This window comes from Heterocephalus glaber, unplaced genomic scaffold (genome assembly GCF_053883595.1).
Source record: "Heterocephalus glaber isolate CG9 unplaced genomic scaffold, H.glaber_assembly_v1.0 deba00001673, whole genome shotgun sequence".
Classification (NCBI taxonomy): Eukaryota; Metazoa; Chordata; class Mammalia; order Rodentia; family Bathyergidae; genus Heterocephalus; species Heterocephalus glaber.
Genome location: NW_028258410.1, coordinates 23,635,622 through 23,652,135, shown reverse-complemented (window position 1 = coordinate 23,652,135; position 16,514 = coordinate 23,635,622). Strand labels below are relative to the sequence as shown.

The following is a 16,514-nucleotide window of genomic DNA, read 5'->3' as shown; positions in this document are numbered from 1 at the left end:
GGGACCTGAACAAAGCTTTTAAGTGTGATTCCATCAGGGGAGGATAGGAAGAAAGGAGTCCAGAGCTGCCTAGGGTTACAGAGGTAAGACTGTGTGGAAGGTAACACCTTCTGCTATGATGAGAGTGCCGGAGAAAGAGCAAGTCTGTGCCCATGTCATGAGTTCAGTGTTGAATGTGTAGAATTTGAGGTACTCATAGGCCAGATGGGGAAGATGCCCAGAAGTAACTTGGCTAAAGGTGAGAATGTGAGCGTCAGTGACGTGTTGTGACCCTGAGAAGCTGTGACATTGTCCAGAGCAAGTGTATATGGAGTGAGAAAGAAACCCTAGACTCACTTATTTACCCATCTACTATCCCTCCCACCCGTTCCACCCATTCTATCCACGGAGGCAACCACCCATTCAGGCACCAATCCAGGCACCCCAAACCCATCCCTACATCTACTTGTTTATGTGCCTACAATCCCAGTCATCTTCCCATACACCCGTCTCTACACCTGCACTCAGCCATCCTATCTCATCTACCTGTTCATCCTTTCTGCCCATCCCAGCCATCCAATCCATATCTCTCAACCCCCGTCTACTCATCCACCATCTTGGATAGATGCTTGCATCCACCATCCATTCCTCCATCCCATTAGTGAACCAACTCATTAATAAGTGTAGGTTTATGTTGATTATATATTGCAATCATAATATTATAAGTGTTTGGGCTAAGTAGAATATATCATTGGATTAATTTTACCTGTTTTTATTTACTTTTAAAATTGTAGTTACTGGAATATTTCAAATTACACATGTGGCTTACATTTGTAACTTGCATTGTATTTCTATTGTACAGTGCTAATTTATACAACCCATTATCCATGTATCCATCCATCCATCCACACATCCACCCACCCATCCATCCATCATTCATGTATCTACCTACTTAGCAAGCCATCTGTCAACCCATCCATCTCAACCTCTATTCCCTTCCACCCTTTCATCCACCCCTTATCATATGTGTTCATCCCACAGATATTTAGTTTATATCCATCATAAGTCAGTGACTTTGGTTCAAAAGAATGATGAAACTGAGGCTGGAGCAGGAACTTCCCTGAGGTAAGACAGATAGAGCTGGGATTTGACTCTCTAAGATCAGGGCTCTTTACTTTTCATTGTGATTGTCTATTTGGAAAGTTTCCTTTCAAATAAAAAAAAATCCTTTGGAGGAACATGGTGTACTTAGATTAGGGAGTGGCTGTTGGAATAGGGGCCCAGGGGCCCCTCTCCGAGGGGACCATGCTGTGTGGGGAGAGACAGATCCTTTAGAAGTGTCTATGAGTGTGTCCCTGGTGGCCGTCATGAAAGGGTTATCCTTACACATTTGATATTTGCGAAAATGTGGGTTCTTTCAGATTCCAAAACTCATTTCCATGACAAAACTCTTGGGAAGAGAAGATGAAGGCCTGGCTTTTGCAGAACAATCTTCCAGCTGTAATGAGGACTGAAGATGGCAATGGGAAAAGGAATTATAATTAGAATATGAAGTGGGGAAAATTAATCTATTCCAGTCAGTGGTAAGAGGATGTTCTCCTGACGTTTCATGGCAATTCTTAGGCTGTTCTTTCTCCCCACACATTTTTTCCTTCACATTTTAAAGCATGCTGAAGGTTGTATGGTATTAAGATTTTTGGCTGAGGGACTGATACATTGTGAAATAGACACAGAATGTCACCCCCTGTGCCACTTTGCTGTTTGTCTCTCCACGCACATGGGATATATGTTTGTGTTCATATGTGTAAGTTGCATTTGACAGTCACAAGCACATGATGGATTTGCATATATCTGGCTTACTCTCCCTTCCTGCATGTGTTCCTGCTCGGAGTATTATGTACAGTCACTTACAGTGGCTGTGATTGTACACACTTGCGCTGGAGCTCTGTGCACATTACTTGTGTTGCTTTGTGTCATCCATGGATGTGGGACATATGTGACTGAGTATTCTCTGGAACACTGAGTTGGGTGTGAGATGGGCCCACATGAATGTGGGTTTGTGGGGCACATGTGTCCCTAGGCTTATGCACACTGCACGTGTCATACAGCTTTGTGTTCATGTCAGCATACACTGAGCAGTGGGTATGGAAGTGAGCGCTATCTTGTCTGTGTGCACAGGTAGGAGGAGGTGGCCTGCTGTGTTAGAGGGAAGACAATTTTATGACCATCTCCTTGGCTTTCAGGTTCTTTCCTCAGGAAGAGTCCCACACCAGGAGGGTTAAGGGAGGAAGCCCAGGCCTTCTTGCCCCAGAGGCCAAGCCAAAGGGAACCCCAGAGCCTGGAGTCCACTTCCCTCCTTCCTACCCCCACAAGGGCTTTACCACAGACAGCCCTGGCAGAAGTGGGCAGATTCCAGGCCCCTCTACTTCAAGGCTCCTCTCCACAGCTGCTAGGCCCAGCATGCTCCAGGGCACTGCACCAGGCATCCAGGGAGATCCGAATGGAGCCAGACAAAGACCCTGCTGGGAATCTCCCCCAACCAAGCTCTTCCTGAAAGCCAGAAGCAAGCTTTACTGGCACACGGCAGCTCTTTTTAGATGTTGGTTGAATGAATGAGTGAATATTAAGTGTCCTTGAGACATGCTGTGCTGACCTCATGGTACTCCACTCTTCCATCCCTTGCCTGCTCCCAGTGGCTCCATTTCCCAAATCCAAGCTTTTGCAGACAATCCCTCCCTCTCCTGAGCCTCAAACACACTGTCAAGCCTCGATTCGGTTATATGGAAGGATCTGGAAAAGTCTGGCTCTCTTTATCACTTGATCTGGTCTCTCCCCAGCTGTGTGATCATTGGCAACTACTCACCCTTGCTCTACCTGTTCCTGTGGTTTCAACAGGGAAAAGAATATTTTCTTCATTGGGCCATTGTGAGAATTAAATGAGATCTTTTATGTGAAGTATGTCACTCAGTGCCGGCTATATTCATTCATTCACTTGGTGTTTATCAGTTGCCTACAGTGCTTACCAGGGAACGAGGCAAACAGTGGCCTCTGCCTCTGTGGTGGCTCTGTTCTAGCCCACATTAATAAATGATAGCTATTATACAGGTTTGGGGGGATGTATTTCCTTCTGTTCCTTTGTTACATCTTGTATTTTTAATCTATTCCATAGTGTTAGCTTACTACTGATTTATCAAATATTTCAAATACCTGATTAAACAGTCTTCCTCCATTTCCATTTAATTATTTCTATTAGAATGCATTTATAAATTGTGTACAGTTTTTTAAAAAAGTTTCACTTTTATCAAAATAATAAACAGCTATGCTGACAAAGCAAATGGTACTCAAGAGCTTTTGTTGCAAGCTCCCCTACCCTGCCCAAATCATAGTCCCTTTCCTGATGCCAGCCTGATACCCCTCACTGACCTTCAGAGATGACCAGGACACAATTCCAGCCACCATGTTACTTCTACTCTGGGCTGATGGCAGATGTGGGACAATCTGTTATAAGAGGGACAGTGAGAGGAGGGACAGCACGGCAGGTCTCCTGGAGGAAGTGGCCTCTGAGGAGGGCCTCAAAGCATGTGCTGTGGGAGTCCTGCATTCAGGGTTCGTGCCCCGCCTCTAGACATGGCTCAGCCCTTTCTTCTGGTAATCCAGCACCAAAGAACACTGCCTGTGTTTGTCTCGGGGAGATAGCCACCAGAGCTGATTGGCTAGATGGGAAGACTGGCCTGGTAAGAGCGAATCTGAATTGTCTGCTTCATTCAGTTACTCAGGAGGCATTTATGGAGCATCTACTCCATGCAAGGCACTGTTCCAAGAACTTGGAAGGCATCAGTGTAAGGACAGACGAACATCCCTGGCTCCCAGGACTCTCTGGTTTAGTAGGGGAATCCAACTTTAAGGAATGAATATGATAAGTAAATGTTAGGAAAAGCTAGAAGGTATGGGGGAATAAAAGACAAAGTAAGGCAGGGCAGGTGGTAGTGGTGGAGGTGGACTCTCAGAGCCCCCCAGGGTGAAGCTGGCAGCTAAGTCCATTGTTGAACAAGGCCTCTGGCAGGAGGGCCATGGGCTGACATCTCCTGGATGGTTGTGGTAGTGTGGAGTTTTCCATTCTCCATGAGGACTGCTTGGCGATATTTACCAGAATTATAAATGCACGTACCGCTGGGTCCCACAGTTATACAAATCAATCCTACAGCTCACCTCATACCCTTGCACAAAGATGAATGTATGAAAATACTCACAACAACCATGTTGGAATTACAAAAGACTAGAAACAGGGCAACTGCCCATCTGCTCAGCCAGCTAAATGTGTATATAACACCTTTACTGTGAAATACTAGGTACTAGGAGAAAGAATTATGTTCTTCTGTACAGCACTTCCTCGATGTGTTGCTATAAGAAAAAGAAGGTGCAAAGCAGTGTGCATGGTATGCTGTCATTTGGGTGGAAGAAGTAACTAGAAAATGTGTCAGTGTAGACTGCCTTTGAGAGGATGCAGGGAAGCTGTAGGCATGGTGGCCTCTGGGGAGGGACCATGGGTGGCTGGCTAAGAGATGGCTAAGAGGTGGGATGAGAAGGATACTTTTCACTGTGTTGCCTTTTGTACTTCTGGAAGTTTTGACCATGGGAATATATCGTAATAATTGTTCAATTAAAACAAAGTGCCCACTTGTCCCCATCTGTTACAGCATTGGCTGCAAAATGGCTCAGGGCAGTATAATCCTCTGAATAATTGTCCCTGGTCCAGTGGGGGCCACCTTGCACAGAAAGTTACACCTCCCCGTGCCTCCTAAGGCCAGCTCACGCCCAGTGACTGATTTACCTGACTGCAGAAGGCCACCCCTTCCTCCATGCTGGGACTAACTGTGCGTGCTCCAAAGCTACCTGGGATCGGGCTGAAGTGAGTCTCCAGCTGAGACCACCTCCTTGCTTAGCTTCAGCTACTTCCAGGTCCTGCTTCCCTCTCAACCTTACAAGCTATTCCTAAGGAGCATGTCCTCAAAAATCACATGCATCAAACCCTTGCCTCAGGCTCTGCTTCTGGGATCCCTGTCCCAGACACCTAGCTCAAGGGAGGGAACCACCTGGAATCGAGTGAAATGTGGTCCATAGTGACACGTGAGTAAATCGCTCTAAATTGCAACATCCTATGAAGAAGGGACTATTCTCGTTATCCCTGGTGACCCATGAGGAACCTCAGACACCGACTCTGTCACACATCAAAGTAAACAGGGAGCTGGGGCCTGAGAGCAACATTTCTCACACTGTAACTGCTCCCTGCTGTGGCGAACTCTTCCTGATCCAGGCCCTGGCAGTTTCTTGAACCCATAACTGCAGTTCCTCTGCATGGTTTCTACCATAGTCCTCGCTGCCTGTGGCTACAAGTGGCTTGAGGACTGGAATGGAATAGGGGAGAGGGTAAAGAACTGGTGGGCATGTCCAGAGCAGGCTGTCATGGCCCCATTGCTCTGGGGAAAGCTGGTCCACAGAGGTTTGCAGCTCTAGCCAACTGCCTGACATCACTTTGGCTGAGAGGTCTTTGTGTACTTCCAGAGGTGGTGGCTCAGTGCCCCACGAGGTGGCCTGCAATGTCTATGGCCAAGGTGTGGAGGGACAAAGGGTTTCCTGTCTCCATCCTGCATGGGATTAATGGTGCTAACCTGAGCCCTTAGCGACCACAGGACGTGGGCTGTGCCTTCCACCCTGCAGGGAGCCCTGCTGAAACAGGGCCTCAGCACCCTGGGCTCAGAGTTTTACTTCTGCAGACCCTCAGTCCCATCCCTGCAGCGCAGTCTCCTGACCTCTGACTACTTCTCCTGGTGCTTCCCTGACAACATTTTAATCAGAGCCACTTCTCTTTCTGTTCTAGTTTGATGGTGACAGTGCCTACGTGGGGATGAGTGACGGAAACCCAGAGCTCCTATCAACTGGCCAGGTGGGTGCTTCTCCTCCCTGAGCCAGCGTCTGAGCTTTGGGCTGGCTGCTGCCGAGCTGCTGGGTAGAGGAAAGAGGGGTGCTGAGTTGGGGGGCGCAGCCCACAGCTGTCCTCATTCAGAGGTTCGAGAACATCAGTTGAGTCCTTCAAAGGGACAGTCAAACTGAGACTGCACTTTCTGTAAATCAACTAGACTCCTGTTGGCTTCAAACGCACATCATTGAGGACCTGAGGAAATTCAGCTTGTGTTTCCCACATTCCCCATGCTCAGGGTAAATTTCAGCATCCGTGAGTAGGCACGTCCCATGCTCCCTGTTGCTGCCTGCCTCTGGCACAGCACCCATGGGGGCACATTCTCAGGTGGATCTTGCCCGCCCAGGCAGGGTCTCTCACCCACCTGGAGGTAGTGGTCTGAGGCCACTGGGGAAGCTTGTAGACAGGGCCCAAAGGGAAGAGGGCAGAGGCGTCCCGCGAGGTCCTTCCTGGCAGTGAAGGGGGCCAAGTACTCCCTGGGCAAGGCTGTCCCGACTCCAGCCCAGCCCTTTGGGGGTCACAGATGCCACCTGGAATAAAATTTTCCACCAAGAGCTGATAATTAATATTCTTTCATCAAGTAGCATCTTCACCACAGGCCGGGATGCAGTGAGGGTCCTCACCGTAGGCTCTGACTCCAAGGAGGGTCCTCCCTGTAGTGTGGAACACAGAAGAAGGTCCTCACTATAGGCTGGGATGCTGAGGAGGGTCCTTGCTGTAGGCTGTGGCATCACAGAGGATGGTTTCCCGAGCCATTGGGGCCCACAAGGCAGTTCCAGCTCAGAGTGCTGGACAGGGGCTGAAGAGTTTTATAGCTGCTGAGAAACTCTGAGAGCTGGAAGACAGTTCTGGTCCTGGAGCCAACCACTGCTGTCTGTTGCTGAGGCAGCCCAAGTTGGGTGGCCCCTCAGCCTCAGGGTGGGGCCGTATTTTCTAGATGAGGAAACAGAAACCTATTAATTCACAGACATCTATGTGTCTTACTCTATGATGGGTCCTATGGGGCCACAGACAAGTAAGATGTGGGTCTGTGGCCCGTAGAGGGTAGTGTCAGTGGGGAACATACTGTCCCCAGTGGGACAGCTGCAAAGCACTTCACCCCTTTCCCTGCCATGGCAAAGATGTTCAGGCTGGGGCTACAACACCACGCCCCTTCCCTGGCCTGTCCCCGTGTGAGTTCCATGCTGCTGCTGCAAAGCTGCCTTTTCATTGCTTTGACCGTGTGTCAGCCTGCAAGACTGGTGGACCAGACCTCAGGTCCTGGAAGCACCCACTGATGTCATTTCATTGTCTATAATCAGCTTGGAAATGTGCACATCTCAAAAGACCGGAGCTCACCTCTGAACATCTCATCTTAGTCTTGTCTGATGCAATAGCATTTGTTACTGCATTGAGCCCTGGCTTTCAGAACCTTGCTGTGGTGAACTCAGTCCTGGCTCCATCTTAGTCACTTTCTTTGTCACTGGGACAAAACACCTGACACCGACAACTTAAAGGAGGAGAGGCTTATTTTGGTTCACGTTTCAGCCCATAGTCTGCAGGCTCTAAGGCAGGATGGCATGGCAGAGGGGCAAGGCAGAGGGGAGCTGCTCATGGCATGGCCAACAGGAAGCAGAAAGTGAAGGGGAGGCAGATAAACCCTTCTAGGCCACACCCCCGGTGACCTGCCTCCTCCAAACGGATCCCACCTACTAACAGCAAGTCCTGTGTTAGCCCCCATAATCCAGTCACCTCCCCAAATCCCTACCCATGAGCCCATGAGGCACTTGGGAGATACCTAGATATTAACCCTTCCAACTCTGGTGGAAAATGTTGGTACAGTCCTTCCACCTAGAAGGGAAAAAGGGACTCCAGGCTGTGTCTGCCCTAGACTTTGCTTGCAGGGGGAAACAGTGCTTGAGAAGAGAGTTGGAACAAATAAATGTCCTCTCCCCTCCCCCAAGCCCTTAACAATAACCCCTTCTGCTCACTGCCCCTGGCTTCATGGTTTGCAAAGCCTTTGTTGGTATTTATTTTAGTTGATCTTCACAGCAGCCTTGAAAATGAGTAGACATTACCACTAAGTCTATTTTATAGAGGAGGGACCTGAGGTTCGAGGATATTGACTGACTTGGCCCAGGTGGCCCGGCCGCGCTTACCTTGCCTGTCTGTGGAGAAGCCCTGTTCCCATCCCAGGGCGGCCACCCACTTACTTTGGCCTAAATGCCACTTTCTTGGAGGGTTCTTTGTGACCTCCACATCCAAATTAGGTCATGGCTCTATTATTCTCATGGTACCAGGTCATTTTAATTCATGATGGTTGTCACTGTCTCTGGACATCTACATATCTGTGTGATAGTGTGAGTAATGTCTGGTTTCCACACTAGACTGTGGCCTCCACGGAGGGATCATCTGATCTCTCTTATTCACTGTTGTGTATCCTAGTGGGGGTACAATGTCTAGCACATAGGAGGCATTGGGAAATATTTGTATGAGTGGACGTGGCCCCTTCTTTTTCTGAACCCTACTTTCCCTAACAGTGGAACAAGGTGTTGAACTTCCAGAGAGTTCCCCCAGATCTCTTATGCAGTTATTCAGAGGGGCTCCCTAACTTAAGACTTTCTGAAAAAGACCCCAGGATTCTCTGAAATTAACTAAATCTACCCTGGAACATGAGACAACCTTAATGTGAGCAAATTTAGCAGAAGCAATCCTTACTTCTTACAGTGTATCTATTTTGCTGCATGAAAAACACCTTAAAACACACTGATTTAAAACAGCAAATGTCATTGCTTGGTGGTTTGGTTAGTCAACTGGGTGGTTCTGGTCTTGCCTAGAATCACTTGAGTGGCAGAGGTGGGTTAAGTGTTCCCAGGGCAGGACGGGCAGAAGCTACAAGACCTCTTGAGTTCTTGGAACTGGCATATCTCTACTTCTGGCCTTTTCTATTGGTCAAAGCCAGACATCAATCTAGATTCAAGGACTAGGGGGAAACAGATTGCACCTCTTGATGGGAGAGGCTGCAAAGCATTGTGGGTTTTTCACAAACCACCATGAGTAGGAAACACAAGGGATGTAGTTCATACTGGTTTTGCTGAAGAATAACTCAGACTTATCCAGTGCCTGCAGCTTTTTGTAGCTCAGTGGAACTTTACTGGCCTCTAGGCTTTGAAGGCAAGAGTTCTCCTTGGAGTGTTTGCTTGAACTCACACACAGGTGAATACCCTTACAGTGTGTAGCCTTGTCATCTGCAGGAATTGTATTGTTCCAGTGGCTGAAGGACTAACATGAAGATGTGACCAAAATGAAGGTCTCATAGTCAACAGAGGATTCAGAAGCTAAGCGCTCTAAATGTCATAAAATGTTTTTTATCAGTACAGTTAAATACCAGTTTCACCCATCTGTCAAATGTGTATTGGGCACCTGTAATGTCCACCATCTTTATTTAGAAGCTGCAGCCTAGATTGAGGCTCCCATGGGTGTATATTGGCCAACTGTGTCCCTTTTTAAAACTTCTCAAACCAGCTCTTAAGAGCTTGAGGTTGCTTTTGCAAAACCTCCATTATTGGGTTTTTGCAAGTCTTCACAAAATTCCTGTGTAATTGCCTTAGCTTTCACCAATTATCACTCCCTCTTCCAAGGGACCTTGTGTTTCTTTTGGGCCAGACTTGCCTGGGTGGCCAGAGAATGAGATACATTTCTCAGGTGGGCTGCTGCCCCATTGGTCACCTTGGGGTCTGGAGGACCCGGCAAAGGACAGCTCTTCCCCTGTTGAGAGCAGGCCCTGTCCGGGAGTAACAGGGATTAGTATTTCCTGGTTCAGTGATGTAGGAAAAATGAGATTTTCTGGGAAGAGGGGAAGAGGAAAGGAAGGAGACTTGGGCCTCAGCAGACCTAGATTTGAATTCCAACTCTTCTTGCCCTAGCATTGGCCAGATGCCCATAGGCAGGTGATGTCTACTTCCTATTGGGGGAGGTGGGTAATGCTTGCCTCTTGGGATGGTAGGAACAGGAAATGAGGTGTGGGTTATGAATTCTTTTGGTGCTTTTCTAGATTCTCTTTGATAGCCAGCACACCCACATTCATGTCTGTGTTGACTGCTAACCACTCAAAGGTGCCCCTTCTTTGGAAAATTGGCCTCTGCCATATGGGAATGAAGAGGAGGAAGGAGATGTGGGTTGTGGTCTGAAAGCCAGCCTTACTTTCTCAAAGAGTGACCAAATCTGTGGCTTCCCAGGAGCTCCAGCTGAGATAACATCCTTGTTCTGTCCCTCCTGCCCAGATCTGCCCCACTCTGTCCCCTCTCCTGAGAGTCCTGCACTGCCACCTTCATAGGAATCCCCCACTCGGGTTCTACTTCAAGGGAATCTAAATTAAGAGAATATGCAAAGCACCAGTGTTCAGAAAAACTAGCTGTGACTTATTTTTATTGTTTTTATTACCATAAATAATGCTTTGGTCACACAAGATGAGTCTCCGGTCACCTCTGTGTCACTTTCTTCTGATGGGAATCCCCCTAGCCATTTTCACCCCCCAAATCCTGTTTGTTCCTACAGGGGCACTACAAATATCAGCTCCTCATTATGACTTCCTGGCTATGAGTAGAGTTTCCTATTCTCATGGCTCTAAATACAATTTCTACAAAAGATCTCAGAGTTTTTTCTAAGGATTGTTGAAAGAACTTGTATATGTGTGTGCTCAAGTGTACATGTGTATATATGAAAGAGAGAATTGGGAGGAGATTAATTGAGATTGAATGGGATGATCAGATTTGGAGTTTTAAAAGCTCCGGGTAGCATGAGTGGTCACAGGGAGACCAGGACAAACCAGGCCCTGGAGTACTGGTTGGAGTACTGGTTGGGAAGGTGTAATAGTCCTGGATTTTGGCAGAGGCCAAGATGGAGAGAGATAGATGATCTGAAACATTTTGGAAATAAAATTAGTAGATGTTGACAGTGATGGATGTAGAGTAAGAGAGAAATGGGGGAGTCATGGATGACTCCCAGTCTCCTAGCATGGGCCCGTTTTCCAGCCTGGGGTACCATGTCCTAAGTCAGGGAAGGGGCAGGGAGGTGCAGGCTCAATGGAGTAAGATTTGGACATGTGACATTTGAGGTCCTTGTTTAAATGGAGATTCCAAGCGAGTCGATAGTTGTCCAAGTCTGGAGCTCATGTGGGCAGTAAATTGGAAGTCCTCAGCTCACAGTGCCAAACCCCGGGTGTAGACGGGACTTGTGGAGACATAGGGAAGGGTCAGAAGAGTGAAGCTTCAGCTATTCCTAAATGCTGAGCCTAACATGTGAAGGCAAAGCAGGGGAGAGGAAGCTGTAAGAATGAGGGGTTTGGGAAGTAGGGGACACGGAATCTCAGAAAGCAAGGGCAGAGTGTTTCAAGCAGGGGTGGGGTCTGGGAAGCAAGGGCGTTGGAGCCATAGCCCTTCTCTACCAAACCAATTTTTCTTAAACAAATCGAAGATTGAAATGTTCTCAAGGAAGCTATAAAGGCACTAGCAAAACAGCCTCTAATATCATTTTAGGACTCAAAGCCTCAGAGAAAAGGCTGAAAAACTAGACTATAAACTGACTTAAAATAACTTGTATATCCAAACCATCATAAGTAAAGTAAAAAGAAAAGGAAAATTGGCAAGGACATTTTCAACTCACAGCATAGTTGAAGGGCTAACTTCTTTACTATGTAATTACGAGAAGTCAATTCCAACACCTGGTAGAAAAAAGGGAAAGAAATATGAACCAGGGGTTTATAGAGAAGGAAATACAGATGGATTTTAAATATCTGAGTAGATGTTCAAAATAGCTCACATGATAATTTAAAATTACCATTTTTACCCATCAGACTGACAAAAATCCAAAGGTTTGATAACACGCTATATCAGTTCTTGTGGGAAAATAGATTTGATAAATTTTTGTGAAAAGAATAAACTGTATAACAACTAAGGAGGACAAATTGTCCGCATCTACCAAAATTACAAATGCTCTGACCATTAAACCAGTAATTCCCCTTTTTCATGTGTGCACATATATCCCACGGATGAAAAATGACATATTCAATATTATTCATTTTGGTATTATTTATAATGACACTACATTGGAAACAATCTAAATCCCCAGCAGCAATACGGGACGAGTTAAATAAATTATATACACCTATCAGATAGACTACCATGCAGATCTAGTGAAATGAGGGAACCGAAGTGATATGGAAGTTCTTTGAGATGTGGTATATTATTTAAGGAAAAAAGCAAGATATAAAACAGCAAGTTTAGTATGTTACTGTTTATTTAGAAATGGTGATTATAAGACTGATTCCATATCCTTATATTTGATTAATGTAATTAGAAGGATACGTGGGAACTAGAAACAGTGGCTTTGTGCTTCGCATGTGTTTGTATGTGCATGTGGATATGTGCATGTATGTGTATGCACAGGCATACACATACAGAAGCTGGACAAGGACAAAAAAGAGACATTTCACTGTCTCAATATTTAGGAGTATATTAGTCAATTTTCCCTGACTAATAAAAATACCTGAGATAATCAACTTAAAAGGAGGAAACGCTTACTTTGTCTTGTGGTTCCAGAAGTTTCAGTCCATAGTCACTTAGCCATCTTGCTCTGGATCTATGGTAGCAGAGTACATCATGGTGGAAGCATGTGGCAGAAGAGGCCTGTTCACCTCATGGGATCTGGGAAGCAGAGAGAGGTAGGATGGGCCCCAGATGCCAATATGCCCTTCTGGGGCAAGCCCCCACCCCAACCCCATGATCTTCCTTCCTTCCACTATACCCACCTCCTAAAGGTTCCATCATCCCAGTAGTGCAGGATGTCAAGCAAGCCTTTAGCACACTGGCCTTCAAGGGATGTTCAAGATCCAAATCATACAAAGAGGGTTTTAAACCATGGGAATTTATTATAACTTCAGAAAGTTAAATAAAGTCTAAACAAGGAAGAAAGGGTCAATCAGGTCACATATTTCTGAGAGAATGAATGACATAAAACTTAAAATATGTCCAATAATTTTAATAAAAAGCCCATTTTGGAGCTCAGGAAGCAGTTTGGATGTGTAGAGGGCACAGTGCAGGTCCTAGGGGTGTGCATGGAGCTCTTCCAGCCCCGGGAGGGAGGCAGGTGAGGACATGTACACACTGAGTACAGAACACTCTTGTGAAGAATCTAGCTGTGGAGGACAAGGGCAAAGGCAGATGAGGACTTTAGAGAAGGGATTTTTTAAAAGATGAAAATCTAGAACGTTTAATCATCAAGGGAGGGTGTCCAGGAGAGCACACAAAGCTCGGGATCAGGAGAAGGAAAAGTGAATGGATGGTTTGTTTTCAGAGCAGGTGGGAGGGGGTGGGTGCTGCTCATAGGAGGAGCTTCTGGACCCAGCTGGGAGTGGGGTGAGGATGGGGGACAGAGAAAAGAAGTGTGGCTTTGTAGATGGGAGCAGGGGACATCAGCCCCCAGAGGCACCTGTCCTCTGTGGGAGAGTTGGTGGGCGGAGACTGGGTGAAAGTCGGAGCCCTGGGGGTCTGAGGAGAGGGCGCAGGGTCTGGCATGTCTGCTGTGGCGTGTAGGAGAGTGAGCTTGTGGCACAAGTGCTGTAAGGGCAGACCAGTGGGTTAACCCAGGATGAGGGATTTGCCAGGCAGGTGTAGCAGAAAGACACTCAAGCTTTTTTGCCCAAAAGAGACTGATGTGAAGGATGAAGAATCTAGTCTGGGTGCTGAGCAAAGGTTGGGGCGGGTGGGGGGGCTGCGCTCAGGGCTGGGAGAGTCCCATGCAACAGAGGGAAAAGCTGGGTGGGGAAAACACCTTAGTCAGAAGCAGGTGATTTTAATGGTGAGCAGCTGTGCACATTGACAGGCTCCCAGGTGTGTTCAGAGAGCAGAGAGCTGAGGCAGCAGACAAAAGAAGCTCCTGGGAGGTGAGGGACAGATATTCCAGCCTCCACATGGTGGCTGAGCGGAAGGGACCTGGGGGGAGGCTGGAGGTGGATGGATAGGAAGCCAGAGCATGGAGCTGAAGGCTGGGAGCATAGGGGCCACATGAGGGGCTCGGGGCTGACAGCTGAATGGGAGATGGATCCGGGGCTTATAGGGACATGGACAATGGCCTGGGTGGGGAGGGGAGAAGGAGATATGGTCAAATGGGTATCAGGAGGGTGGAAGGCATGTTCTAAGGTGCAGCTGGAAAATGGGAGACTTGGCTTTTTCTACAGTGAGAACGAGAGTGTTCCCAGGGACTGTTTGTAAGAGTCTTGAGGGATTACACTCGGGGTGCTCTCCAGGGAGCCCCAAGTCTCTAGAGTAGGGTGAACATATTCTATGAGTACGAGTACCCCTCCCGCTGCTGCTCCTTCAGTGTTTGTGGATGCTCTCCAGGACACCACTGGGGTACAGTTCTAGTGCCATAAAACCTGATAACCCACATTACAAAAGAGGCCCAAGTGCTTCACATCCACCCCCACACAGGAGACACACCGGAGCTTTGAACTCAGCAGTGAGTTCTTGCAAGTGCTCCGGAGTACCACCACCGTGTCTCCGCGGCAGCCTTCCTTCGCCTATCCCTGAGGATGCCTGGTCATCTCTCTCACTACTCAGATCAAGCATAGACCTAGGGTGGCCAGATAGCTCAATTGGGAGGCCAATAGACGGATCTGGCCAGCACTGTGGCCTTGAACTGGAGGCTTCCATCCTGTAAGACACAGCGAAGGATGTCCAGAATGTGTGTTGGGGCAGGGGCAGAAGCCGAGTCCAAGGTTCTCCCCATTCTTTTGCTTCTGTTGGTATCTTGCTGAACCTCAGTTTCCCTTTGTCAATAATCAGGAAAGACGATCTGTTGGGTTTTCCCAGGCCTAACTAATGATTATGTTGGTGATAATGAACGTTCATGGAAGCTGGATGTGGTGGCACATGCTTGTAATCCCAGCACTTGGGAGGCTGAGGCAGGAGGATCACCACGAGTTCAAGGCCAGCCTCGACTATATAGTGAGTTGAAGGTCAGCCTGAAGTACATAGTGAGACCCTGTCTCAAAAACAAACAGAAATTTACTGTGAACTTCTTGGGCTCAGGGACTGTAGCCAGATGGTTGGTCTCGTTTCCTCCTCACTTTGACTCCATCAGGTACTGCTGCTGTCCCATTGTACCAATGAGGAAACTGCAGTTCCAAGAGATAGATTTAGCTGAAGCTTCTGGAAACAGAACCATTCCCCAACAGATAGATTGGAACCTAGGAGAACCGCCTGCTTTTGTTGAAATCTAAGGTTCTAGGCTTGGTAACTCTGGCCTCTGAGTCTGCGTGCATTGTAAAGGGCAAAGATTACATGGCCTTTATTGCTTTAATTAAAACCTGGGTGAAGAGCTTGCGATTCATATTAAAATGAAATTGTGTTTTGGCCGCTGCAGTGCATGAAGGCAACAGCAGCGATTACTCCTAAGATTACAAACAATCAAAGAGAAAAGGCCTTTTGCGAGCATTTCCTATTAAAGCCACAAACATCACACTTTAAAAATAATTATGGTTGTGTTATCGGAACATGATTCATGAATTCTGAATAAATATGCAGGGCCTTAAAGGAAACTGCTTCAAGGGCATAGATTTTGTTCAAATCGGATGAAATGTAATATCATTTCACAGCTGGAGAATAAAATGCAAGGAGAGGAAGAACCCCATCGAATGGATATGGAGAGAACTGAGAAGATGTCACACTGAACTAATAAGCTGGCTCCTCTCTATCCTAAACACATGCTCAGAAAAAATGCATTTGTCTCTCTTGTTTTCATCGACAAAGAGAACTGCTGTGAAGGAGTTGGTGCTTACATCTCCTCGTCTTAATTTTTCGTCCCAGGGGCTAAAAATATATTTATTTTAAAGCTCTGGATTTCTGCTTGTGAGATGTTTAAATATCTGAAAGCATGGGCAGGAAGGTATTAGGGGATGGATTGGGGGCAGGACTTTGCTCTGCATTTATTGTGCCTCCCCTGTAATAAACACATTCTTCATACAATGCAGTGAATGTTTACAGCATATAGTTTTGTTTCCTTCCAACTATTATGAGAGAAATTGAATCCCAGGAAACGTTCACTCTCTCTAAATGGGATGGAAACAATGAGGATGGTGCAGGAGGGGGAGGGCCAGCAGTGGGTTAGAAATGCAATTTCAAGGATTTTCCTTTTAAAACGCCCCTCCCCCCAGCCACCTTGAATTTAGCATCCGCTATAGGGCCTGGCTCTTTGCTGGAGAAGGTCGACCCCTGATTGTATGCATCTGTCTCTTGATATGTGTGAGCTCATCCCATGACCAAAAATTAGAAATGAGGCCAGACATGGGAACATTTTCAGAATGGCATCAGGTTCTTAATTTCTGCAGGGCCAGGAGCCTGGGTGTGTTCCTCTTCAGCCTCTCTCCCTGTGTGCCTGTGGACGGGTCATGTGCCCTCTCTGGGCCCTGGTTTTTGCATCTGTGAATGAGCCCTGGCTGAGGGACTTTTCGGGTTGTGAGGAGACCTAGGGATTGGCCTAGGAGGGACAGCATTCTGTCTAAAAGGCCAGAGACTGACCT

At 47.1% G+C, this 16,514-nt stretch overlaps 1 protein-coding gene across 6 annotated transcripts in view; it reads left to right on the top strand.

Annotated features, from left to right (window-relative positions):
• Tox2 (TOX high mobility group box family member 2) overlaps positions 1-16,514 on the top strand; it is a 127,977-nt gene that overhangs the window by 45,236 nt on the left and 66,227 nt on the right. For all 6 annotated transcript variants that reach the window (XM_004858202.4, XM_013077103.3, XM_013077104.3 and 3 more), the window contains one exon: positions 5,858-5,923. In XM_004858202.4, the coding sequence (XP_004858259.1) occupies positions 5,858-5,923 (66 nt within the window). The remainder of the gene's footprint in view (positions 1-5,857; positions 5,924-16,514) is intronic.